Genomic DNA, 25819 nt, shown 5'->3' on the forward strand with positions numbered 1-25819 from the left:
ACAACACGCTAATCCTCTGAAAGGTTGGATAAGATGGTCACGGATGACAGATGTGCTTTACTTTACTACGCATAATGAAAGAGCGTGTGTGTGTGTGTGTGTGTGTGTGTGAGAGAGAGAGAGAATATTGTGTATGCCCGTATCCGTTCTATAATAAGTGTGTCAGTGTGAGCCTGAACATGTGTGTGTCGCAAATGTCGCTAAAGCTGCTGTTTTCTGATTGGCTACTGCCCACACACACTCAATATGCACCCCGCTGGCACTGAGATGTGTGCGTGAGAGAGAGAGAGAGAAAGAGAGAGAGAGAGAGAGAGAGAGAGAGAGAGAGAGAGAGAGAGAGAGAGGGGGGATATAAAGGGGAAAGACAGGAATAATATAAGAGAGAAGAGAAATAGCAATAGAAACAGAACTACTCATGGCTTTCATACCAGTGTAACCAGAGTTGACATCACACCACTTTAACAGCTGGAACAGCAGGTGAGTCACACCTCTCCTCATGTTTTCAGTGCTCTTGCTTGGCTCGAAAGTTTTTCTGAGGCCTAACACGTTGACAAGACTAGGGATGAATAACTGCTGCAGGAGATTGTTGTGGTTTTTCTGTGTGCTTTCTACATTTGAGAAGAGATCCATCCAAGGTGTTCTGTTGTGAAGCTCAGCTGTGTATGTTATGATGATGAGTATGATGATGATATTCTTGTCCAGTTGTGTGTGTGTGATCTATTCATTATGAAGAAGTCTGAGAGTTGACATTTTGTATTTATATTTTATATTGTGTTAATATTTCCTTAAACTTAAACATGCAGCTCCAGTTTGTCTTAAAAGGTCAGAGACAGTCAACATGATACATGGCCAACAAATTCATTTTGAATCTAACAAATGAAGCGCTTTTTCCCTTTATCAAACTTTTTACCCAAATCATGAAATGATCTAATTTAACATCAGTTGTCAAAGTCAGGTTCGGTTATCAGTCCCTCCGAATCCAGGACTAGCTTCTTTCTAGCAATTCCTTGTTGCACAAATGTCCAACAATCCTCAGTAAAGATGTAGATGTCTGCACCAACAATGGCCTCAACACACCCGACAAGATGAATGGTCAGTATCCGTCCTCGATAATCCTTCCTTGAGCAACTCTGCACTTCATATGCAGAATAAGCAGGACAAGATTTTGGTATTGGAGGCGCTCTGGCTTCAATTTGTAGTCTAAGTATTGACCAATCACATTCGAGCAGGCTTTGGTTGAATGCAGATTAACAGTCCGTGTGGAGATTAAAAGAGGCAGAGTGCATTTGCTGAAATGCAATCTGGGAATCCACCGGTTATCGTCTGACGATGATTTAGCTTTTTTATTGGTTTAAAATAAGCTTGTAATCTGGCTACTTGAAACAGTCCGGTCGTACGCGTCGTCTCTTAACTTTCCATTCTTGCTTCTCAAGTCGCCAATCAGACCGTAAACACTTGACAGGAGCACAGAAAAGGACGTCTTGATATGTTGGATTACAAAATATCTGCATCCTAATGTTATGCACTTTACAACATTGCTCCATAAACCTCAGAGAAACAATTGAATTTGATCCACGTGTCATTATGATACCCACAACATGTGAAACAAAGCCTACTGGTGGCCTTTTATCTCTTAACCCTTAAGGGCTGAATGCCTCATGGCTCGATTGATCTTTGAGTGTTGAATACAGGAAACACCGTTGGTGACCGCGCATAATGAAAGAGCGTGTGTGTGTGTGTGTGTGTGTGTGTGTGTGTGTGTGTGTGTGTGTGTGATAGAGCTGGCAGCACAGTGTCATCTAGCTGTGACCTTGTACTGGATCTCATCTACTAGTCAAGAGAAAAGCATGTAATGATTTACACTGTTGGAAAAATCCAATAAAGCCATTTTGATACATCACATAAAAGTAGGATTACAGCCACATATGGGATTGCTTGATTAAAAAAGGGGAATCTGATCCAGTCAGTAACCTCTGATATGACATGATGGCATAGGCGCCGGAAGGCGATGATGTCTATATGGCGTCTAACATGTTGGACATTCATCCAGTCATAATCAACCATTGTGTGGCCTAATTAAAATGGAATCAAAGTGTTCTGACATCCAGCCTGCTGCAGTTTCATAATGATCTGAAAATATTTTTTACACTTCTCAACGGGTGGGGGAAGATGGCTCGCATCTCCGACCGTGAGTTCTACAGCCGCCATCGCCCCGGACCTTGACCCTTCCCGGCGTTCCCTGTTTCTGTGAAACGGGGCGGACTGTCGTCAGGGAGCGTCAGGGATCTGTGGTGATTTCGGCAACCCATCCGACCCATCCTGAAACGCGGACCCTTTCTGAATAAATTGTTTACAAGAGCACTAAGTTCTTCACAGATCTAGACTCTTCATTTTCCTCTCAAAGTGCACCTGATTGATGCATTTACCTTTGAAATATACAACATTTTCTCACGGGGGAGCATGACCTCGGACACCAACCATAGTCTCACAAAATCCCGAGGGAGACTCTGTATTATGTCATCCAAAGCCGGATGCCACATTCCGGTGCCGCTCCATGACGGGTGACAAAAGAAAGTAAAAACCGTAGATTCTCCCAGAGTGTAGAGCTCTATACTGGAGAGATGAACAGCATTCCTCCAAACAATGCTCCCTGTTTTGATGATGGTGGTGGAGGGGAGGAGGTCGTTATCATAGACAGTCCTTCCAGGAAGATGCGATCGCAACAGTTAACACAAATTCAACAAATCCCTGTGAATTTTGCTCGACCTTGCATTTTTGTCCAATCACCGCAACTTTTCCGCAAATTTGGCGGATCACTTCCTGATCAGAGAGGGGGGAGGACGGGAGATGGGGAGACAGAGACAGGTGATCAGAGAGGGGAGAGGACGGGAGATAGGGAGATAGAGACAGGTGATCAGAGAGGGGGGAGGACAGGAGATAGGGAGACAGAGACAGGTGATCAGAGAGGGGAGAGGATGGGAGATGGGGAGACAGTCAGCTGCAGCTGGACTTTCAGTGCCACTAGCCAGCGCTGCAGTAACGTTACTGATCTCTGTTTCAGCAGCAGTTGAAATGGACTGTTTTGTCCTTGGTTTCAACATTGTAAAACTCATCTTTACATCCAGGAACAATACAGTAGTGTCCCCTCTTTTGTTTTCTTCTGCCCTGTGTCTCCTCAGTCTCCGTCTTTCACGGTCTCTACTGATGTATCTGTGTAACTAAGCCGAGCCGACCAACCTGGTGACGTCACAAGCTGGAGTACTGCAACATAGCGGTGCTCTGAAACCATTTCTTTTAAATGCTGACATTTGTCATGTTTGTTATATAAAAGTTCATTAGGGTGAAAATTAATTTAGTAAACCAGCTTAACTTGGTTGAATTTCCACTTTAAAGTTATTATTTCAGCTATTGTCAGTGTGTGTGTATTTTTTCTTTTTAGAAGGGGGGGGAGGGGTGATGGTAGTAGTATCTATTGATATAGTTATTAGTAGAATTCTTATTAGTATCAATGTTATCTAATGAAAATAATAAATATTTCCATTGTTTTTGTTATTATCAATATTGCCATCTCTGCTGTTTTATTGCTATCACTTTTATTGTTGCTACAGCTACTATTATCTATACTATTAACGGTTATATGACTTGCTCAATCTAATTGATTAATATATTGAGCAATTCATTTATTTGTTTATTTCATTTTTTCCAAGCATCTCTGAAATTCAGTCTGAGAGAAAAATGTTTTTATTTGTTTTATTTTTTTATTTGATCGTATCTCATTTCTTTATTGCTGTCCTTTATTGATTATTCGTATTTTTGTTTCTCTTTACCTTTGTTACGTCTTTATTTATCTATTTATTTTCTTCTCTTTTTCCTCTTTATACATTAGTCAATCTATTCTCTGTCTTCTAGTATAATATGCTGTTATAGTAACTATTTTTTATTTTTTTATTTTTTTTATTTTTTATAGTGGCAATTAACTATAGTAGCTATTAATAGTAACTATTAACAATAAAACTGTTATGCATCTTCTCACTAAATAAAAAAAAAAGAAGAATTCAGTTTAGACATTTAGACTTTTTACAACATACCTCAGGGACACCAGTTAGAATTTGCCCATTAAGGACATCCTGTACTATAATCTGTAGCAATACTGTCGTAGAAAACCGCTCCAACTAATCATTATATACTGCGTTTTAAAAAAAAATAGTCCCAGAGCTGCCCAATACACTTCAAGGCTTTTATTTCTATTAAGGGTTAAGAGCAGATTGTGGCCAGATTAAAGCCCAAGTCATTACATCAACAGTCTAGTTTGGTGGCAGTTCAATGATGGTTTCCTATCTGAAGGTCAAATCTGGGGTTTGCTTCCCAGTGATGTCTCCCTTTCTGTCTGTTCATCTGTCTGTCTGTCTGTATCCCTCTCTAATCTCTAGTCCTTATGCAGGGTGACTGGCACTCAGTACTTTGTAGTGTGTGTGTGTGTGTGTGTGTGTGTGGTCTGTTCAGCCAGATGTGATCTGGTGTGCAGACACTGGAACCTCACCTCACCTAGCTCACAAACTCTCTCTCAAACACACACACACACACACGCACACACACACACACACACACACACACACACACACACACACACACACGCACACGCACGCGCGCACGCACACGCACGCACACACGCACACACACACACACACACACACACACACACACACACACACACACACACACACACACATAAACAGGCCCTGTTTACACCTGGCATTAACATGCCAATTGGGTGATCCGAAGTTGATTCACCTCAAAAAAAAAAGTATCTGTTGTGTTACAGACGTCTCTTTCCCAATGTAAGTCTATGGGGAAAGTATTTTTGGGCCCAATGGCATCACGTGATGGACACCGAAGTTGTAGTACCATCATTCGGCCACTATGTAAAATTTGCTTCAAAGCCCTGCATGGCACACAAACATAGGGCCACATTGAGGGAAAAAAATATGAGATTTCGAAAATGAAGTCACAATATTACAGTACGAGAAAAAAGTCGTAATTTACTGAGTATAAAGTCATAACTTTACGAGAAAAAAAGTAACTTCCTTCTCCATAAAAGAGTCAGTTTCCCCATCAGTTCCGTGTGGTTCTTTCTTCAGAATAAACTCAGTTTCTTGCACAATTTCTTCCAGGTCCTGATACTGATGATGATGTGGTGCTGATGTGCCAAAACATGAAGTATTTGGTTATTTGTGAAATTAAAGTATAACTTCACAAGATGCTCCACGTTCCTCATTTTCACACAGACGGCACGCTGCTCCATTTCCCCTCTAAAATAACACTTTTTAAAAAAAATTGTACATTATAATATCATGACTTTATTCTCATAATACTACGACTTTTTTTATCTGTTAAATTTATGTCTTTATTCTCATACTACTATGACTTTTTTCTTGAAAACTTATGACTTTATTCTCATAATATTCTGACTTTTTTTCTTGTAAACTTCTGGATTTATTCTCATAATATTACGACTTTTTTTCTCTTAAACCTATGACTTTATTCTCATAATATTCTGACTTTTTTCTCTTAAACTTCTGACTTTATTCTCATATTACGACTTTTTTCTCGTAAACTTTTGACTTTATTCTCATAACATTATAACTTTTTCTCGTAACTTATGACTTTATTCTTATAATATTGCGACTTTTTTTTTCTCGTAAACTTCTGACTTTATTCTCATAATATTACGACTTTTTTCTCGTAAACTTCTGACTTTATTCTCATAATATTACGACTTTTTTCTCGTAAACTTATGACTTTATTCTCATAATATTATAACTTTTTTCTTGTAAACTTCTGACTTTATTCTCATATTACAACTTTCTTTCTCGTAAACTTCTGACTATATTCTCATAATATTGTGACTTTTTTTCTCGTGAACTTCTGACTTTATTCTCATAATATTACGACTTTTTTTTTCTTGTAAACTTCTGACTATATTCTCATAATATTGTGACTTTTTTTCTCGTGAACTTCTGACTTTATTCTCATAATATTACGACTTTTTTTCTCGTAAACTTATGACTTTATTCTCATTACATTATAATTTTTTCTCATAAACTTATGACTTTATTCTCATAATATTATAACTTTTTTCTTGTAAACTTATGACTTTATTCTCATAATATTATAACTTTTTTCTTGTAAACTTCTGACTTTATTCTCATAATATTACGACTTTTTTTCTCGTAAACTTCTGACTTTATTCTCATAATATTACAACTTTTTTCTCGTAAACTTCTGACTTTAGTTTCATAATATTATGACTTTTTTTCTCTTAAACTTCTGACTTTATTCTCAATATATTACGACTTTTTTTCTCTTAAACTTCTGACTTCATTCTCATAATATTACGACTTTCTTTTTCTTAAACTTATGACTTTATTCTCATAATATTATGACTTTCTTTCTCTTAAACTTATGACTTTATTCTCATAATATTACGACTTTCTTTCTCTTAAACTTTTGACTTTATTCTCATAACATTATAACTTTTTTTCTCTTAAACTTATGACTTTATTCTCATAGTATTACAACTTTTTTTCTCGTAAACATAGGACTTTATTCTCATAATATTACAACTTTTTTCCTCATAATATTACAACTTTTTTCTCTTAAACTTCTGACTTTATTCTCATAATATTACGACTTTTCTCTCTTAAACTTATGACTTTATTTTCGTAATATTCTGACTTTATTCTCGACATCTCATATTTATTGATCTGTCCTCAGTGTGGCCCTAATACTCCGTCCTATCACCATCTCAGTCCAGTCAGACAGGGATGATGTTCCATCCCTACAGGCCTATAGCCTACTTGTTCAGATGGCTATCTTTTACAGTGTTGGAGGCTGGAGGGCGGGAACGGATGCAAGGGATGCAGCACGCGCGTGCAGAGGGATGACAGATAGAGAGAGAGAGAGAGAGAGAGAGAGAGAGAGATAGAGAGAGATGTACAATAGTGTGCCAATACAGATTGATCCGTTCCGCTCTAATTCCCGGCCCAGGTCGATCCATCCTTCCTCTCTCTCTCTCTCTCTCCCTCTCTCCACCACACACACACACACGCACACGCGCCGCAGCCGTCAGCCTGCATGCGTCCCTCCTCGCGCCAGCGGGTGGCCGCCTGGCTGCTCGCGCTGCCGCCGCCGTTGGGGAGAGGTAGAGAGGAATGCGCGCGCCGCGGCCGCCTGGAGATGATCTCGTTCTGGCTGCTGTGCTGGAAGCTGTTGGTAGGTAAATAACGAACACATCAACAAACAAACAACAACAACAACAACACCTGCACCCCCCAAACCCCCCTGCATGTCCGTGTCCTGCTCAGCGCGCGGTGCAGGTGTTGTGGAGCAGCGTGTTTAGCAGAGGTGTGATGCGCGAGGCTGGCTATACAGCTTAGCTCGAGCTACCATCAAAGAGCCCGGCTTTCTTGGCTTCTGCATGCGCGCTTATCTGTCACGATTTTGGTGCTTTGCCCGCTTTGAGGATGCTGTGTTGCTGTGTGATGTAACAGTGTTGTCTGCTGACTGCAGGATCTCATCAGGAGGATGAGGGAGAGAGGAGAGAGGAAAGAGAGAAATGTTGAATGTTTACTGAATGATGAGGCGACATATACATTCACTGATGCCTCATGTCTTCCACACATGATATCTAATGCTGCTCTGTAATCCTCCCACACACACACACACACACACACACACACACACCCACACACACCCACACAGAGGTGTCTGATTAAATGGTGCTGATGAGAGGCTGTCTCCAGCTGTTAATGGAGGAGAGGTTTGAGGCTGGAAGTTAATTCACTTTACAGGCAATTTAATTCTGTGTAGAAATCATCTGTTTTAGATGTGGAGTTCAAAGAGAAGTTGTGTAAGTTGATAGAGGTCAGATAGATCCTCCGGATGATCCTAAAGGTCACTGGTTGAGATCCAGGCCGGCAGTGATGATCGGAAGCGTGGATTAGAGCCGAGAGCTTCTGGGCAACTAATAACTCTCCAATCCTTTCCCATATGCTGTGACTTCTCTGAAGAATTTAGCTATAAATTGATTGAATGATTGCAGAAGCATCTATGCAACTGTCATTAAATGTCCTATATAACTCCTCCATAGCGAAAATGTGAATGTTTTTACTCTCACAATGTCTGCTGTATATTTTAATTTATGTCTTATTTTTAAATGGTAAATGGACTTTGCATTTATTATATAGCGCTTTTCTAGTCTTCCGATTAAAATATTTAATCGTGATTAATTGCAAAGTTATCTGTTCAAAATGTACCTAAAAGGGAGATTTGTCATGTATTTAATACTTTTATCAACATGGGAGTAGGCAAATATGCTGCTTTATGCAAAATGTATATATATATTTATTATTAGAAGTCAATTAACAAACACAAAACAATGACAAATATTGTCCAGAAACCCTCACAGGTACTGCATTTAGCATAAAAAATATGCTCAAATCATAACATGGCAAACTGCAGCCCAACAGGCAACAACAGCTGTCAGTGTGTTAGTGTGTTGACTTGACTATGAATGCCCCAAACTGCATGTGATTATCATAAAGTGGGCGTGTCTGTAAAGGGGAGACTCGTGGGTACCCATAGAACCCATTTCCATTCACATATCTGGAGGTCAGAGGTCAAGGGACCCCTTTGAAAATGGTCATGACAGATTTTCCTCGCCAAAATTTAGCGCAAGTTTGGAGCGTTATTTAACCTCCTTCACGACAAGCTAGTATGACATGGTTGGTACCAATGGATTCATTAGGTTTTTCTAGTTTCATGTGATGCCAGTATCTTTACTCTAAAAATTGCAAGTTGCGTTAATGCGTTAAAGAAATTAGTGAAGTTAAAACTAATTTGCGTTAACACATTATTAACTTTGACAGCCCTACTTACAAATCCCTGTGTCATTCATACGTCATTTGGTCTGTTTTATATGGAAAAGGGAGGGATTTAGGACACAACTTAAGTATTTATTAAAAGTGCATAATTCTGTAGTTTTAGTTATCTAAACCTTAAACCAAACCATAACCAGTTCTGTGCTCATTTCAAAAAACACTGACTAACTAGGCCATCCTGGCGACAGGGATGGATCAGAAAACAGTCATATTGGTCTTTTTGGAACAAAGAACTTATTCTGTTGGTTTGGTGGGAGGACTTTTTGGGCTATTGCAGATCATGGTTTTGCTACTGCGTGGTGGTTTTGTGTGTCTGGTGGGTTATTTAGAACAAACTTGACTGAACAGATGTCTTTTTTTTTGTCTTATAACAGCCCAGCGACTGGTGTTTTCATCCAGTCAGTTGAAGAGAGGGTTCACGCTGATGTTTGAGCGATGAAGAGAGCTGTTAGTCATTGGCTGTGTGCGATGAACTTAAAATGAAGCTTGCTCCCAAGAAAATGTCTATTGAGCCTTTGCCAGATCACTCGTAATGGAGAGCTGGAGTTTCAGTGCATCTGTACGATGAACGTGTGTCATTCAGAGATTCAGAGGCGTTACTGATCTTTTCATAAATGGTTGAATTTAGTCTCCTGTAGCTGGGCTGTGACACGTGTTAACTGAAAAGAGAACTGACTTTAGCAGCTCGCCTGCCTCTGCAGCTATACTTAGTGTTACCATAGCAACACCTTTCGTCTGTCACCAGCACATGCCTGGAACGACAGACCATAATAATCTGCTAACCCACTCACAGCCAACGCACTGCCACCATGGTAACAATGTGAAGACTTGAGTTAACCCATCACACATTAACAGGGCATATACACTGCTGTGATCGACTCTACTGTGTGTATGGATTGAGTGTGTCTGTATGTGCATATAACTGTATGTGTGTCGGGGGGGGCTTAATAATACACTAATGATACAGCTCAGTATTGAAGTTGATTTTTCTATTTCCTTTTATTTTTTATATATTCTAAACAAACCACATTTGTTGCTTACATTAAGCAATACAGCAGTTTAACAAATCTTCAGGTTAAATCACTATTATATCAATATGTGGCAGAGAGAAGCATTAAAAAGTGAAATTTGTGTGAAATTTTGCATAATGATGTGTATAAAATGATTTATGGAAGCCCATTTCTGCCAGGAAAGGAAAAAAAACTCATTGTGAATCCAGCAGTCGTCAAACTTTTGACTCTAAATCAAAATTACAACACTTTTAGATCATTCAAAAGTCAATGAGGGCGTTTTCATATTATCTCCCCCCTCTCCCTCTACACCCTCTACAAATTTTGAAAAATGTTCTTAACCGATAACCGACCCTCGTTAACCGATTATTAACCATTAACGGACAAGATATTGTGCCTCGTACCAGCTGCAGGAGCACAACAGATATTGGTTGACGGCAGTCCCCAGTTCACCGTCCGGGAGCGTTAACTTAGCAGCTACGGTGCTGCGTGTAGTGTCGCGGACATGCAGCCACTTTCCCAGTAAAAGTCTCCACCACACATTTAGTTTAGTTTAGCAGGTTGTCAGCTGTGTGTCTGCCAGGCGCAGCGATACTTTGTCTGCTCGGCATAACTTTAGCGAGTGGCCAACAAACAGTGTGTGTATTTGTGCTACGTTAGCAGCTCTAGCATTGCCGGAGGCTTCGTGCTCGCTGCCGTACACGTAGTCTGCGTAACTTTAGCGAGTTTCCAACAGACCGTGTTTTGGCGGTGAGTGTGAGGTTGTTGGTGGCGTTCTAGCTGTGAACGTAGGTGTAGCAGTGTGTGGACACTTTATTTGTCGCTGAATAAATTCTACGAAATTACAACTCCTCCACTCCGCTCAAGCGAGCTGGAGAGACCGGAGCCGACTTCCTGTATCCTGCAACTCCGGCTCCGCCTCTTAAGGTGGGCTGTTAAGGTGGACCAGCTTTTCTCCTTAAAGTGACGAGCCGCTCCTCTGAGCCGCTTAGCTTTTTAATTAATTATTAACATTTCTTTTAAAAATGATTTTAAAATGCTTAATGTTGGTTAACGGTTAAACGGTTAATTATGGACATCCCTAGTTTTGACTTGTCTCACAATTCTGATTTAGTAATTCAAAAACTTGACGCAGCATTTCTCAATTTTGACTTCCTGTTCCTGACTTTGACGTGAAAAGTCTAAATGATGACTTGGCCTTCCATAAATTTGTCTCCCGAGTATTTTTATTTGGTAATAATTTTTTTGTCAGGAATGGACCTCCATACACTTATTTTATTAATAACCGCAAAATGTTTGAAATGTATTGTTTTGTGTCCACAGAGAGCAACAGCTGGGCTTAGGAGGACAGCTGAGCTCACGGACGGTAACCAGGACAACGGTAGCCCCGGCGACAGTAACCCTGTCGACGACTCTCCCACTCCTATACAGCCGACGGATCCAGTTACTATGGAGATCAGCTCGTCGCCACCGCTAACAGACATGGAGAGAGAAAACTTGGTTAGCTGGCGTAGCCAGGAAGTAGAGGAGCTCCATTACCCAGCGGTCCATGGGGTGAAGCAGGAGGGAGAAGAGGCTGCAGAGAAAGAAAATGGAAAAGGAGATGAGGATGAGTGTGACTATCTTGTTTTTGAGATAGGAGAGCGGAAGGGAAGGTACGAAGGAGGAGAAAGTGAAGGAGGACAAGACACCGAGAGAGGAGGAGAGGAGATAGAAGATGGAGGAAGAGGAGAAACAGAAGGAACGGAAGAAGGGAGTGGAGAAACAGAGAGGGAAGATGGAGGAAGGGGAGACACAAAAGAAGAGGATGCATGGATTGGAGAGACAGTAGGAGAGATGAGAGACGATGCTCTGTCGGAGCTCCTCTTCATCTGTGGCAGCCCAGCGTGTCCTTCATCATCAGAGCCCCCGATTGTCACCTCAGATCCTTCAGAGCAGCCTGCAGCGGCCATGTTGCATGAGGCCTGGGGTCACGACCTCAGCAACAGAGATGACCTTAGCGACAGTCACCTTAGCGACTGCCTCCAAGCGGAGCTGGCTATCGTGTACTCGGACAGCGACGCAGGGGAGGACCAATGGGCCGGCTTCGCGCCCTGTGATGTCACCGACCAGGAAGAAGCAGGTGGAGGGATTCATGATAGCATCGGTGATGGAGAGAGCAAGGAAGAGGAGAGAGAAGGAGATGGTGAGGAGAGAAGGGAAGAAGATGATGAGGCAGAAGCAGAGAGAGGAGCACAGGAGAAGAGAGAGGAGGCGGTAGAGGAGGAGCGGACAGGAGGCAGGGATGATGATGAAGAGCAGATGAGGTCAAGGAGAGATCTGTTCCTGAGGTCTCCTTCTCTCAGCTCCTCAGCCAGCTCCACAGACCCCGAGAGGAAGGTAAGACCCTCTCTCTCTTTATGGAACATTCGGGTACATTTCCAATTTAAATCTTCACCCACAGAAGATGGGATGATAAGTGAAGGTTTCAAACTTTATACCACTCATCTTTTATGCCCTGTCCAGTAGCCCTAGGAATTACATTCATATTGAATGTCAGCTCGAAAGCGAACACAACTGTGTTGATATGCAAAAGAAAAGTAGGAAAGGGCTTCAGATGGCGCCGAAATCAATAAACAAATAAAACAAAACTGTTACAAACTAGAACTTAAAATCCCAGCTGCGCTGGCAAACAACAAGATATAAACAAGAACTAAAACCAGGGTCTGAAATGAACTTTTTTCACTTCCTGCCACTGTGGCAGACAAGTATTTTTTTTTGTCTGTCACCAAGTTGTTATGAAGTTAAACAGGTCATAATTCCCTCTCTAATATCTATTTTATATTACTGTGAAAACATCTCCTTCAAACAACTGGATTTATTCAAGTTTCTGAAAAAAAAAAAACTTAATTTTTACGAGATTACATTTGAACACATGGTAACGTTATAATTTACCTTCGCCCAATAGTCCTTTTTGCTGAGCAGACAGTGAACGTCTCATAATAATAACTAAATGGCACCTCGTTTAACGTTAGTAGCTCCGCTATTTAACCAAGCAGGACTGTGCTGCCCACCGGCTGCTAACAGCTAATGTTACTAACTGTCCTCCTGCTGATTTCAACACAGATTTGTTGTTCACAGTGTAGCATTATCAGGGAAATATAGGGTGCGTCCCCTCAGGTTTAGTAGCACCACGCAGTTGAGCACTTTTTTTCTCTCTCGGCTCCGGTTCAAAACAAACTGAAACATGATACAGCGTGCGTATGCATCATTGTGCATGCGTAACTGTTGGAAAGCATCAATACAGAGGAATCGATAGACATGGAGGCATGAGATGCCAAGAAAGCGGACAACTACTGTTCTCTATTCCCATCACTAGCATTTTCCCTGCCTGCCAAAGTGGCAGGTGTCCTGATGATTTCTTCCGCCACTGCCAACAATTTACCCGCATTTGGCGGGTGCTAATTTCAGACAATAGTGGCAGCCACCCCTTTACCTAAGGTATCTAAACATCTGAAAATGACTAACTGAAAGTGCAAAGTGATATGTGCCCTAAACTTAAAGCTAATCCCTAGCCCAGTACCAAACAAATTACAAATGCTTCTATACTTATTGAGACCACGATTACCATCAAACAACTAACAATACACAATGTACTCAATACAATCAAGTTAGTTAATTTAACGCAGAGTCAAACTACAACGAAGAAGCATCGAGGTGGACTGATCAATGGAAATCACTGCAGCCACCGTGCCGTTGAGCTCCGGGCCTCTTTTATGCGTCTCAAATGGCTTCCGCCCAGCCACGGAGTGGTGGACAGCAAATTTAACAAATCTAAATCAAATTTTTGAAAGCTTTTGTTCTTTCTAGCTCTGCTTTCCTGCAATGTGTGAAACCCAAAATGTTTCCATACTTTAGTGGATGTGTAGTGTGTATCACTTTGGATTTAACATGTGAGGGTGCAGGTCGTATCCATGCTGACCCACCAACGTTTTCTACTTTCTTGTTTTGGCTCGCTGCGGTTTGTTTTGGTTGATGGATACGGAACGGATATGACGTCACGTTACTCAGACTACAACAATAAAAGCGGTAACTTCCTTTTACCTACACATAGACTCAAATGAAACAAAGATATTGATCCTGGTATTAAAACATCCTTTTCAAAATCGTATAAAAAAAAAAATTGTGATTCATAGGTGAATCAATTTTTTTTCCCACTCTTACTATACAGACAGACAGCATCATGTGTGAATCCTCCAATACTTCAGTTATATTTTCATATTCTCCCTTGTTCTCTGAAGGTCTTCATCTTGTAGCACATTTGAGAATGAATTCAGTCACTGTCCAATAGTAATAAAGTGTGTGTATTAAGATGCATTTCTAAGGTGGGTTCCTTCAACGTCTGTTTTGAGACTGAAAAATATCCCCTACCGTACTGTATGTGTTTGGTAATCTAATCCTGAACCTGCTCTCTCCTGTCAGGTTCCTGTAGATTTCTGTGTCCAACAAGAGACCCACAGTGAAAACGTCTCCACTGAGCATGTGGACTTCCTGTTGGCCCGCCAGCAGTGGAGGAAGATGGAGGAGGAGGTCAAAGGTCAGCCAATCCCCAAACCAGGGCTCAGAGCTCAGGGGAGCTTCCAGGGCACCCACACTTCACTGTACCCCCCCACACGCAGCCCCCGACTCAAGCACAGGTAGGAAATACTGGAGCTACTAATTAAGATTTTTTTGTTTGCAATTTAATAAATGATAACATCAGTCCTTATTTAGAATGGTTGCTGCTTTATTAGAGAGCATGCTGTAGAGCTGAAACAATTAGCTGATAAAGCAATTAGCCTCTTCCCCTCCTTGAGGGCCATCAGTTGACTTTATTTTATTCGGAGGCTATAGCGGGCTCAGTTTTAGAGCTAATAGTTAAGATACTGGTATCATATGAAACTAGAAAGCCAAAGGAATCCATCGGTACCAACCATGTCATACTAGCTTGTCAGCAAGAACGCTAAATAACACTACGAAGTTACGCTAAATTTTGGCGAGGAAAAACTGGCATAGCAATTTTTCAAAGGGGTCCCTTGACCTCTGACCTCCAGATATGTGAATGAAAATGGGTTCTATGGGTACCCACGAGTCTCCCCTTTACAGACATGCCCACTTTATGATAATCACATGCAGTATAAATGTGTTATGCCCAAAATTCTAAAATGGTGTATGACTTGACCTTACTGTATAAAATGACCTGTGGTGACCTCTAGGATAATCACAGCCTCATGAAACTTTACAGCCACAAACTAGAGACCTAGAGCATTCAGAGGATGGATGACTTTCCTAGCTAGATTGACAATATGGGGGTTACAGTATGATATTATATTTATTTTCATTTGGAACGTGCAGGGGGGGTTGAAAATATTGCAGCACTCCAGCCCCTCAGCATCCACAAACCTTCCGATTTCCATTTGATGGAATGGTGTAGCCATAAATACATGAAGTACTTAGTTTGAATATTTCACTCAGTGTTAATATCCTGACATAAACGAAGAACTGGAACAAGTTCATACACAATATAAATGAGTAACTGTCAGATGGAGTAGAGAATTTTCTTTTTGTTTTTTTGTTCAACGGATGTTCAAGTTCAACAACTTCAAAGTCAACAAAATGTGAGTGTAAAATCAGGGTTTATGCTGTTAAAAATATGTGAATAATAACTACTGATAACTAAACAGACAACAGCAAACACTATTGAAGTTCATCTTAAGTTAAGCTGGGTTTCCTCCTGTCCTCTCAAAGGGAGATGCATCCACCAGTACCCAGGGAACCCCCCCTGTCCTCCACCCTGTCCCCCAGTTCAGAGGACTCGGGCCTGGATGACTCGCTGTCATACCGCAGCCCACTGGAGGAGTCAGAAAGTGCCGTGGAGAGAGAGATCCGACTGACTCTGGAGAGAGAGGAGCGCCACCGCAGGGAGAGGGGGGTTATTACACACGGCCTCACTATACCCAGGTAACAACAGATAAACAGGGCAGAAACACTAGTGTTGTTTTGTTTTATGTTTTTTTTTACATTGCAGCTACACTTGACGCCAATGTGCTATAATGTGCCATTGCAGCACATTACACAGCAGCATAATGCAGTCTATGTGGTGCAGTAAGAAGAGTATTAATGACTGGGTTTGCATCGTGGGGGGGCGGTGGGTTGGAGTGATTTTCACAACATGATGAATATAAGGACAGTCCTTTTGGATGTGACCCCATCACCAAATGATCATCAGCTGCACATTTTAACTACAGAACAAAATGTTTACCTAAAGCATTAAAGACTATGGCTGCGGTCGAAAAGTCCTTTTCTTTAAGGAAGGTTCCTAACGGAGTGAAATGACCCGGAAGTATCTCAGTATGATGAGAGCTGTTCAAATTCTCTAAATGCTGAGGAAAGGAGCTTCAATGCTTCCTTTATTATCTCCTTTAGCATAGGATACACTGGACCATCCTTTAAGAAAGAAGAAGAGAGAATAACATCCCACAATTCCTTGTGGTCGCAGCATTTAAAGCGACACACCATTCAGCCGTTCATAATAAGAAACGATATGCTTATCTTATTATTTTCATACGCTCATACACTAATTGTGATTCATGTTTAATATGAGTGGACAGTGACAAGTGTCATGACCTTTGTCTGTTTGGTGCTGGGCAGGTAGTGTATTGTGGGTTCGTCAGAGCTTTTTTTCCGCTGAAAACAGCTGCCTGTTGTGTCATGTGTGTGTAAACCAGCATGGGAGGCTGGAAAACCAAAACAGTAAGCTACAAGAGGCTAAACTGCCAATTCAAAAAGCTTGATTCCACTTTGTTTCCTTCTACTGGGAACCAGAATGAAACTTGTGTCAGACTGATTGGTGTTTTCCTATTGTTCTGTGTTCAGACCCTCCACCCTGCAGACAGGACGATCTCCACCCAGACCCCCAGCCTGCCGCACCCCTACCTTGTCTATCTCCCCATCCCCTTCCTGCTCCTCTTCCCTGCCCCGCTCTGTCTACCATGAAATGACAGCCAATAATGTCATTATCCTGGAGCCCGACTGCTCCAGCTCCGCCTCCAGGAACCGCTTACTCACCTCCACAATCGGGGGCCTCTCCGATTGGCCCACGAGCCAGGACGCGGTGACCTCCGCCAACGTCATCGTTGTGGAAACCTCCAATCTCATCATTCGCAGCGCTTCCGAATTCTGCCTAAACTCCGCCCCCGTGTCCGTGGAAACGCAGGAGAGCACTTTCTCGTCCAATCCGTTCTTTAAGCTACGCTCCATCAGCAGCCAATCACTGGTGGAGCAAGAGATCCGCATGGTGAGGCAGAGGGAGGAGGAGTGGAAGAGGCAGAGGGAGGACATGTGGAGGAGGAGGAGGGAGGAGGAGTGGAGGAGAGGGAGAGAGAGGTACGACACTGTGCTGGTGTCTCCAGGCCTGAACGATAACGTCAGTTTCAATGGTACGTATACAAATCAGGACCACTTATCCAAGTATCGGGAACATTTGTAGGGACATGAACAACTGAACATCCGGAGAGAAAAAAAAGCGCTCAACAGCGTGGCGCTTCTAAGCCTGAGGGGATCCACCCTATTTTTTCCCTGATAAAGCGACAATGTGAACAAAGAAATCTGTGTTTAAATCAACAGGATGAGAGTTAGTAACGTTAGCTGTTAGCAGCCGGTGGGCAGCACAGTCCTGCTTGGTTAAATAATGGAGCTACTAACATTAACGGAGGTCCCATTGAGTTATTATTATGAGGCGTTCACAGTCTGCTCAGGAAAAAAGACTATTGGGCAAAGGTAAATTATCATGTAAATTATCATAAAATATCATGATGCGTTCAAATTTTATCTCGTAAAATTAAGTTTTTGGCGAGAAACTTGAATAATTCCAGTTGTTTGAAGGAGATGTTTTCACAGCAATATAAATTGATATTAGAGAGAGAATTATGGCCTGGTTAACTTCCTATCACTAGCTCTAAGCAGCTTGCCAAAATTTGTTTAATCAAAACAAATACTGAAATAATAATAATCATTTGAATTGTGTGGTTTTATGCAAACAACCGCTATAGATGACAATAACAAAGTACAGTACAGTACTGTGAAGAGTACCCTCCCACCCCAGAAAAATAGGGCTTCCCCAGAAGCTACAGTATGGTGTAATTCCAACACTGGAATTTACCATGCATATAATGTTTTTTGTGTTAAATATATCGAACATTAAATAACTCCGATGTAAACCCATCAGCATCAATATTAGACGCTCAGAGCAACTGAGTCAGGAGTCAGGTGGCGTAGTATAAAGTCCGGGTAGAGAGGAGGTCGGGGTGGATGTATGGGTCAAACCAAAAATCAACGTTGACTTATTTTGTTGTTATTGTTACGTAAGTATGTTAAGTAAAGTACTTATTTTAACCCAAACAACAATCTTTTTCCTAAACCTAACCAAGTAGTTTTGTTGCCTTAACCTAAGTGACACCAAAAGGGTCCTGACCAAGCGTCCGTATGTGATATGAGTTGGGAATGAGAATGGGTTGGTAGTTCAGCTCAAATGATTCACTTTCAAAACTTGTCAAACGAGGTCATAGAGTTCAACTGAGCACCTACCAAACTGAACCACTGCTCTCCTCCACACCATTTAGTGATAGCCATTTTGTGGCCCTCGCTTTTATTCAGTAGATTTATAGTTGGGGATTCAAAACAGTGTCAGTAATAGTTCAAAGGTTTGCAGATGATGGTGTGTTTTCACCATTCAGAACATTAGTCAATACTGGATACAGAGTGTGTGGGATGAGAAATTAATTTTTTTAAATCTGGTTTCTGTCTGCGATGATCTTATTAAATGATATAGAATAAGATAATTCTGTTTCCTAGTGGGATTAAATTGTCTTTTTGATTCCAGTGCCAGAGGTTTCAGACAGATGTGTCTCCTCCCCTTCATCCCCATCCAGGACCCGCAAAATTGAACGATCCAGTATGTCTTGTGACCACAAGGTTGGCTGACACACACACACACACACACACACACACACACACACACACACACACACACACACACACACACACACAAAACTCTATTTACAGTGCCTGTCTATTTGGAGACAGAGTTGCCTGCTGCTGCCTCTGTATCAAAATGAGTAGGAAGTCTGAACATCTACATGTACTGTATAGCTACAGTATATCCAGTTAACTGACTGGACAAAGGGTAGTTTATTCTAGTTTAAAAAGTACTTGGTTATAGAAACTAGGGCTGTCAATAATAATGCATAAAACAAATTTATATTAACGCCACTAATTTCTTTAACGCAACCTGCAAATTTTACGTTGTAGTGGGCTCAGTTTTAAAGCTAGAGTGAAGATACTGGTATCATATGATGAATATAAAACCTAAGGAATCCATTGGTACCAACCATGTCATACTAGCTTGTCAGGGAGGAGGTTAAATCTAAACTTACGCTAAATTTTTGGCAAGGAAAAACCTTCATGGCCATTTTCAAAGGGGTCCATGACCTCTGACCTCCAGATATGTGAATGAAAATGGGTTCTATGGGTACCCACGAGTCTCCCCTTTACAGACATGCCCACTTTATGATAATCACATGCAGTTTGGGGCAAGTCATAATCAAGTCAGCACACTGACACACTGACAGCTGTTGTTGCCTGTTGGGCTGCAGTTTGCCATGTAATGATTTTAGCATATTATTTATGCTAAATGCAGTACCTGTGAGGGTTTCTGGACAATACTTGTCATTGTTTTGTGTTGTTCATTGATTTCCAATAATAAATATAAACATACATTTGCATAAAGCATATTTGCCCACTCCTACGTTGATAAGAGTATTAAATACTTGACAAATCTCCCCTTAAGGTATATTTTGAACAGAAAAAAAAAGTGCGATTAATTTGCAATGAATCGCGATAAACTATGAAAAGTCATGCGGTTAATCACGATTAAATATTTTAATTAATTAACAGCCCTAATAGAAATATTGATGAGTGCAGCTTTAATGATATATACAGTACACCAACGAGGAAACATTACCATAAGATTTTATTCTCTTACAGTAATATTCACTCAAACATGTCATGTCCTTCCAGATACAAACATATATACGAACTATAATGACTGTTGGGATGTATGCCGTTACACTGCAGCTGGTTGTATTTCACTGTGTTGGATTGCTTCATGTATCAGTACATGGCATGAAAATCATATTCAAAGTTTTAAATTTTTTTCTTTTGCAATTTCTCTATGTTGGATAATTGATTTCTTCCTTTACTCATTCATTCATTTGTTATGTTTATTAATTGTGAACTTTCTGATTTGTTAATCAGTTGGACTGATTAATTTTTTAATCCATTAGTTCACAATTTAGTAAATATACCCATTATTAAGCTCATTTTTTCATCTACCCATCTCTCTTGCATTCATCTGTCTAATAATTCCCCCCCATCTATCCAATCCTCTGTTTATTTCTCTTTTGTCCCATCCATCCATCCATCATCCATCCATCCATCAATCATCCATCCATCCATCCATCCATCCATCCATCCATCCATCCATCCATCCATCCATCCATCCATCCATCCATCCATCCATCCCATAATCAATCCAACCGTATCCATCTATCCACCCATCTTGGCTCCAGTGGTTCAGCTGAATCTCCCCCTCCCTCCAGTTCCCCCCTTTCCTCTCTTCGGTGCCAAGACGACAGAACGCCATGGCACAGCGATGGGAGGCCTCCCTATTAGCCAATCAGAAGAAGGAGTGAGCAACGACAGCGCTCAGCTGTCAGCCATTTAAAAGCCCAAATGAAATCTTCCTCCTTCTCTCCAGAAACTGTTTGTTAGTTTGTCAAAACTATGGGTTTGAACCAACGGGTCACAACTGTGTTGCCCGTAGGATGATAACCCTGAAAAGAGGACTGTTTCTTTCAGTAAGCTTGGTTTCAAAGATTAACGTTTGGGTTTCCATAATGCTTTAATGTCTGGAGAAGTCCTGCTTTCAAAGTCAAACTGGTCTGTTGCATGACGTCTGAAACAGTATGACACAATGGAACTTCCAGCTACGTCACAGTTTAGACATTTCTCTTACAATAACCTTTGTGGACTTGTAAGGTCGCTCCCAGGAGGCGTATCACTATATGATAAGTGAGTATAAAATTGCAATCGTAATAATACTACTATTTTTGTGACCCAGATTTTATGTAAACTTTGGAAGCACATCTGCGGTATTCTCCTTTAATATTTAGCCTACAGCACTTTGAGTTCTAGATGTTTATTAATTATGGTACCAGTACAACTGTTGATATTTATTGTTTTTGTTTTTTTTAATATGACTGACTGTAATGCAGTGATTTTCAAACTTTTTTTTCTGAGCAGTCACATTTTAATTTCAGATATTAATTTAGTCTCTATATTTAAAAAAAGACTAACAGCTTACAGCATTTATTTTAAAATATTGTAGCTATGCAGAGGTTTGAGAAGGTACATGCAAAAAAATGATTTAGCATGTTGTGTTCTTTTCAAATGACAGTTTTAGACGTGCCAACCCAGACTTTGAAAATCACTGCCTTAGTGAAGTGTTATAATGAGCCATTGATCCAAAGAGTTTGGATGTTCCAGGTTTCCATGTCAGCCATGTTGGCTAAACAGTGCAAGCTGCTAAATGCACTGTATTTTGGTCACAACAGTTGCACAGACTGGCTTTTGCCTCTTCTTTGGAGAGGTTGGTTGTAACCCAGATAGAGAACGGGGTGCACTTTAGTGGGCTTCTTATAAACAAAGTGGAAAGAGCAAAAATGCACTCTCTTTTTTGAGGATATTGTAGTCTCAAAAGTTGCAAGCCATGCTAGTCATCTTTACTCCTTCTTCGGCATGGTATGCATGGCGTACGGCACAGGACATGGGACATTTTTTGATGAAAGCTGTTGATGTTCTACACTAAACCAACAACGGTAGCCTACAAGTTCAACCTGAGCTCATTTTTAAAACAATGAAACCTTTATCAGCTAGCTATCTAATGTAATATTAAATTTGGTTAGCTTGGTTTACACATTGGCTTCTGAAAAAAACATCTGAATACAGGCTCTGATGTTGCATCACAAATATAACAGTCACAACTGGTGACAGGAAAGCTACAACATAGCGCTACAGGAATGAGTTCTAAAACCTGGTTAGCATTTTAGCACTTCTGATTCCCTCTTCTGGAAGTCTATGGCTTTTTTGAATGGGTTTTTTAGTTAGATGCCTGAAATAAGGTCTGTGGTTAACACACAAAAAAGGCAGCTGCTAATAAGTGGCTAAATGAGACTATAAAGGTTGTTGGGGACATTAAACGTCATCACGCCGACTAGTCCGCCTTTAGGGTACAGCCTTATAGCCTAAACGTCATCACAACGAACACAGGGTGGTGATGTGAAGTCATGCGACCGTGGTTTATATATTTATAGCGTATATAATGTTAGCTTTTTACTTCTGCCGATTTTTTTCATCAACATCATCATCATCTTGAACCGCTTATCCGGGGTCGGGTCGCGGGCCGTTTTTTTTCCTTTTTCCATATTGAATATGACTGAATAAACTTTAACAAAAACAAACGAACAACCAAACAAAAAATTTCAACAGTCTCAAATCATTCAGAATTGTGAGTTTCCTAAAACTCCATATAGGGGCTCCACAAGCGAGAATAGTTTTTGTCTTTTCTTTTTACAACATAAGTATAACAGTAAACAGTAAATATAACATTAGATGGAGTCTAGCCTTTTTATTATTCCAGATGAATTAGTTCAATAAATCATCAATGTAAGGAAATTGTTATTGCATTAACACTTCAAAAATCATGAAGTGGTGTTTATTTGTGGAGATGATCTTGCTGAACAAAACGTGTAAGTATCATAAACGTGTGTTTGCCACAGAGTTTATTTTCTACAATAATCCAAAACCCAATGGAACAATCCACATTGGCTTTTTGTCGAGGGAACCAGGGCGATGCTAACTTCCTGGTTGGCCTACAAAAATACGTCATGTGCTGCTGCACTCAATAACTGAGCTACCGGTATTTAAAAAAACTTCCAATATGGATGCCTAGCACCTGACACACATCGCTATCTTACAACTAATGTCTGTACAGATGTTACATTAGCTGTTTGGGGCAAATAGATAAACAGGCTGTAAAAACACTCCAATGTATGTGAATAACTTGAGGCGAATATTGACATTCAGTCTGAACACGCCTTTAAAATGAGCTGTCATTACCACATACAGTATTTACAGCCAAGATGTTTTATTTTTTAGAAGTGTTAGCATGGTGCATAGCTATATAGCCCAAACATGCTTTTTTGTGTTGATTGCTACAACCTGGCCAAACTCTGTCCGTCCGTCTGCGGCTCTGCTGCTTTAGCAAAATAAACTTGAGCATTTCTGAAATAAATCAGCTGTTCTAATCTAGTCTAGTGAAGAGTTTTACATATTTTTATGTCCTATCTCGGTTCCTAAAAAGAGATTTCTTGTATTGTATTTTTGCTGCATATATTTATGAATTGAGCAACGCTTATGAATCCTTAAAGCTTTTATTTGTAAAAAGGTTTATAATATATTGTGTTGGAAACTCAGAATGACTGTTTTAATTGGAAGTCTGCCATGTTTTTTAGGAGATGACTTTTGAGTTAGTGTATGTGTGTGCATGTGTGTGTTTTATAGTAATCCATCCTCTATACATCAGCTAGTCGGAGCTTACTTTAGTTTGGCTTCTATAGCTCCAGAACAAGCACTGGTTTCTCCATTAAACTCAACTTGACTGGGCTGTTGAATAAAAGGTGCATTCAAGTCAACTCAGAAATGGGAGATTTTAACTGCCAGGATGGAAATAATACCAGGTGAGTGGAATGCTAGTCAGTTTTAGCATCACTATATTTTAAATGCTATAAGCTTCGATGTGTTTGCACTGCCGTGTTACAGTATAAAATATATTACAAAGGATCAAACTTCCTCGGTAGCTATAAACTAACTACATTTGAGCTGTGAGTCACTGAGCAACCTGAAGCTGTGTCTATACATGTATACATGATGTAGCCTGTATCTATATTTTCTGCATTTTTTAGAGGCTAGGTTTGACATTTCTTCAGATCTATCTTAGTACAATACTACATTTCATACGAAAGAGTTGTTGGTTGCTGTTTTCTTCCTCTCCATGCTGGCTGTAAACGGAAGTGCAACAGGCTAACACTGTAAGAGACGAGGCACAAAATAGTCCTCATTCTGTGAAAAACAATGCTTTCCAAAGTTTAGCGGAAGTTAATGAGGCTTCATCAGTCTGACTTCGCCAAATCAAGAAGCAGAGTTCCGTTTCCCCTTTACCCAAACCCAATCTTACAGTATACTAGCTGAATTTACATGGGAGATATAAAAGCAGGTAAATCCTTGTGTCTTTATTGATTTTGCTTCTTGCACACCAAAAATATAATTTTGCACAAATGACAAACCAACAGTTGAGTTGTGTTTCTTCCGAAATACTCAGGAACGAGTGTTTGCCCATTGAAATCCATGTCCTCTAAATGATGTTGCAGGAACGACAGCGAGGCCATAGCCTGAGTTTGCCATTGTTTCTCAAACTACCTAGTCTACATCTTATTTAGTGATTTATTTTATGAAACAAAAGCAGTTCGATAAAGGGAGAATGACAGAAAACGAGGAGGAGAGATTACAGCAAAAAATGTGTGTCTAATGTATTTCAATGTACCTACGTATAGCATTTGCAGCCCTAGTCACGAAATTCAATGTATTGATTCGTGCACATAGACACAAATTTCACTTTTTTTTTCATGATGGTCAGCACAAAATCAATTTGTTTGTAATCAACGTAATTGTGAACTAGGAAGTAAAGAGAGCGGCGAATGCCACAAAGGGAGGAGGTCGGGACGGATGGGTAGGTCAAAAAACACAGGACTTTCACCAGGAGAACGGTGTTGGTGTCCCGTGTGAAACCAGAAGTCAAAGTTGATTTATTTGTCACGTAACTTCCGTACTTAAGTTACACCACTTCTGGTGTTACATAAATCCAATCCACGATCATTTCCTAAACCTAACAAAGTAGTTTTGTTGCCTAAGGCTAACCAAGTTGATCTATTCCTAAACCTAACTGAGTAGTTTTATTTTGAAAAAGACTGGAGCGGAAATTGACACGTGCGTCACGTGTTGCTGGACATTCGTAGGAAAAAGCACAAATAATACATTGTTGAAAGTCCGGCTGAGCATCACGAAAAAAAAAAAGGGGAAATATGTGTCTATGTACACGAATCAAATAGATTACATTTTGTGACTATTTCATGAACTACTGTGAGAATGAGTTGGACGTTTGAGTATTGTATTAAGGTAGATTTGATATCCTTTCAGAACAAAAGTCTTAAGAGCTGTGATGTCATATGAGATTCTGGGATGTATTGAATGGACAATAATAACTGCTATGTCAGATTTAAAGTTGAGCATGATGATGTCACTGTGTCAGATATACTGTATAGCACATATTACATACTACTATTGGTTTGTTGTATCCACATCCATACCTGGTTTGGCTCCTGTTTTAGTCTTAGTACAGTTTATTTGCATCAGCTTAACTTTCTAAGATACTTTATTACTCCATAACACTACTTTTAGTTTTGTAGAAGAAAGTGCATAAAGCTCTTTAACATTTCTGATCTTTTCCTGTCAGGTGTGGTAGTGTGTTCATGCCACTTCTCAATGAATGCAGTGAGGTAACACTGGGTGACAGAATATTCTGTATAGACTCATATATACAGCTTTTTCCTCGCTAGCCGAGCGTCATTTATTCTGGCTCTGTTTATTTATTAGTTTATTTGCCTTGAGTTTCAGTTA

At 40.4% G+C, this 25819-nt stretch overlaps 1 protein-coding gene across 3 annotated transcripts; it reads left to right on the plus strand.

Annotated features, from left to right (window-relative positions):
- Positions 1-330: 330 nt before the first annotated feature.
- LOC141777795 (uncharacterized) lies at positions 331-25187 on the plus strand. 3 transcript variants are annotated; one of them, XM_074652358.1, is made up of 7 exons: positions 331-477; positions 11273-12328; positions 14411-14625; positions 15716-15928; positions 16844-17406; positions 18849-18940; positions 20626-25187. In XM_074652358.1, the coding sequence occupies exons 2-7, from the start codon at positions 11399-11401 to the stop codon at positions 20716-20718; spliced, it is 2106 nt and encodes a 701-aa protein (XP_074508459.1). In that variant the 5' UTR covers positions 331-477; positions 11273-11398; the 3' UTR covers positions 20719-25187. The 3 variants fall into 3 exon arrangements, with proteins under 3 accessions (XP_074508459.1, XP_074508457.1, XP_074508458.1); XM_074652356.1 differs by lacking the exon at positions 331-477 and adding an exon at positions 6965-7272; XM_074652357.1 differs by lacking the exon at positions 331-477 and adding an exon at positions 7136-7276.
- Positions 25188-25819: the final 632 nt, after the last annotated feature.

Source organism: Sebastes fasciatus, chromosome 11 (genome assembly GCF_043250625.1).
Source record: "Sebastes fasciatus isolate fSebFas1 chromosome 11, fSebFas1.pri, whole genome shotgun sequence".
In the NCBI taxonomy this organism is placed as follows: Eukaryota; Metazoa; Chordata; class Actinopteri; order Perciformes; family Sebastidae; genus Sebastes; species Sebastes fasciatus.

Excerpts from the sequence above, each read along its gene's own strand:
- LOC141777795 (XM_074652356.1), top strand. The coding sequence starts at position 7,135 with ATGCGTCCCTCCTCGCGCCAGCGGGTGGCCGCCTGGCTGCTCGCGCTG. Across the intron at positions 7,273-11,272 it reads TGCTGTGCTGGAAGCTGTTG|AGAGCAACAGCTGGGCTTAG; the intron begins GTAGGTAAATAA and ends TTGTGTCCACAG. Across the intron at positions 18,941-20,625 it reads GTATGTCTTGTGACCACAAG|TTCCCCCCTTTCCTCTCTTC; the intron begins GTTGGCTGACAC and ends CCCTCCCTCCAG.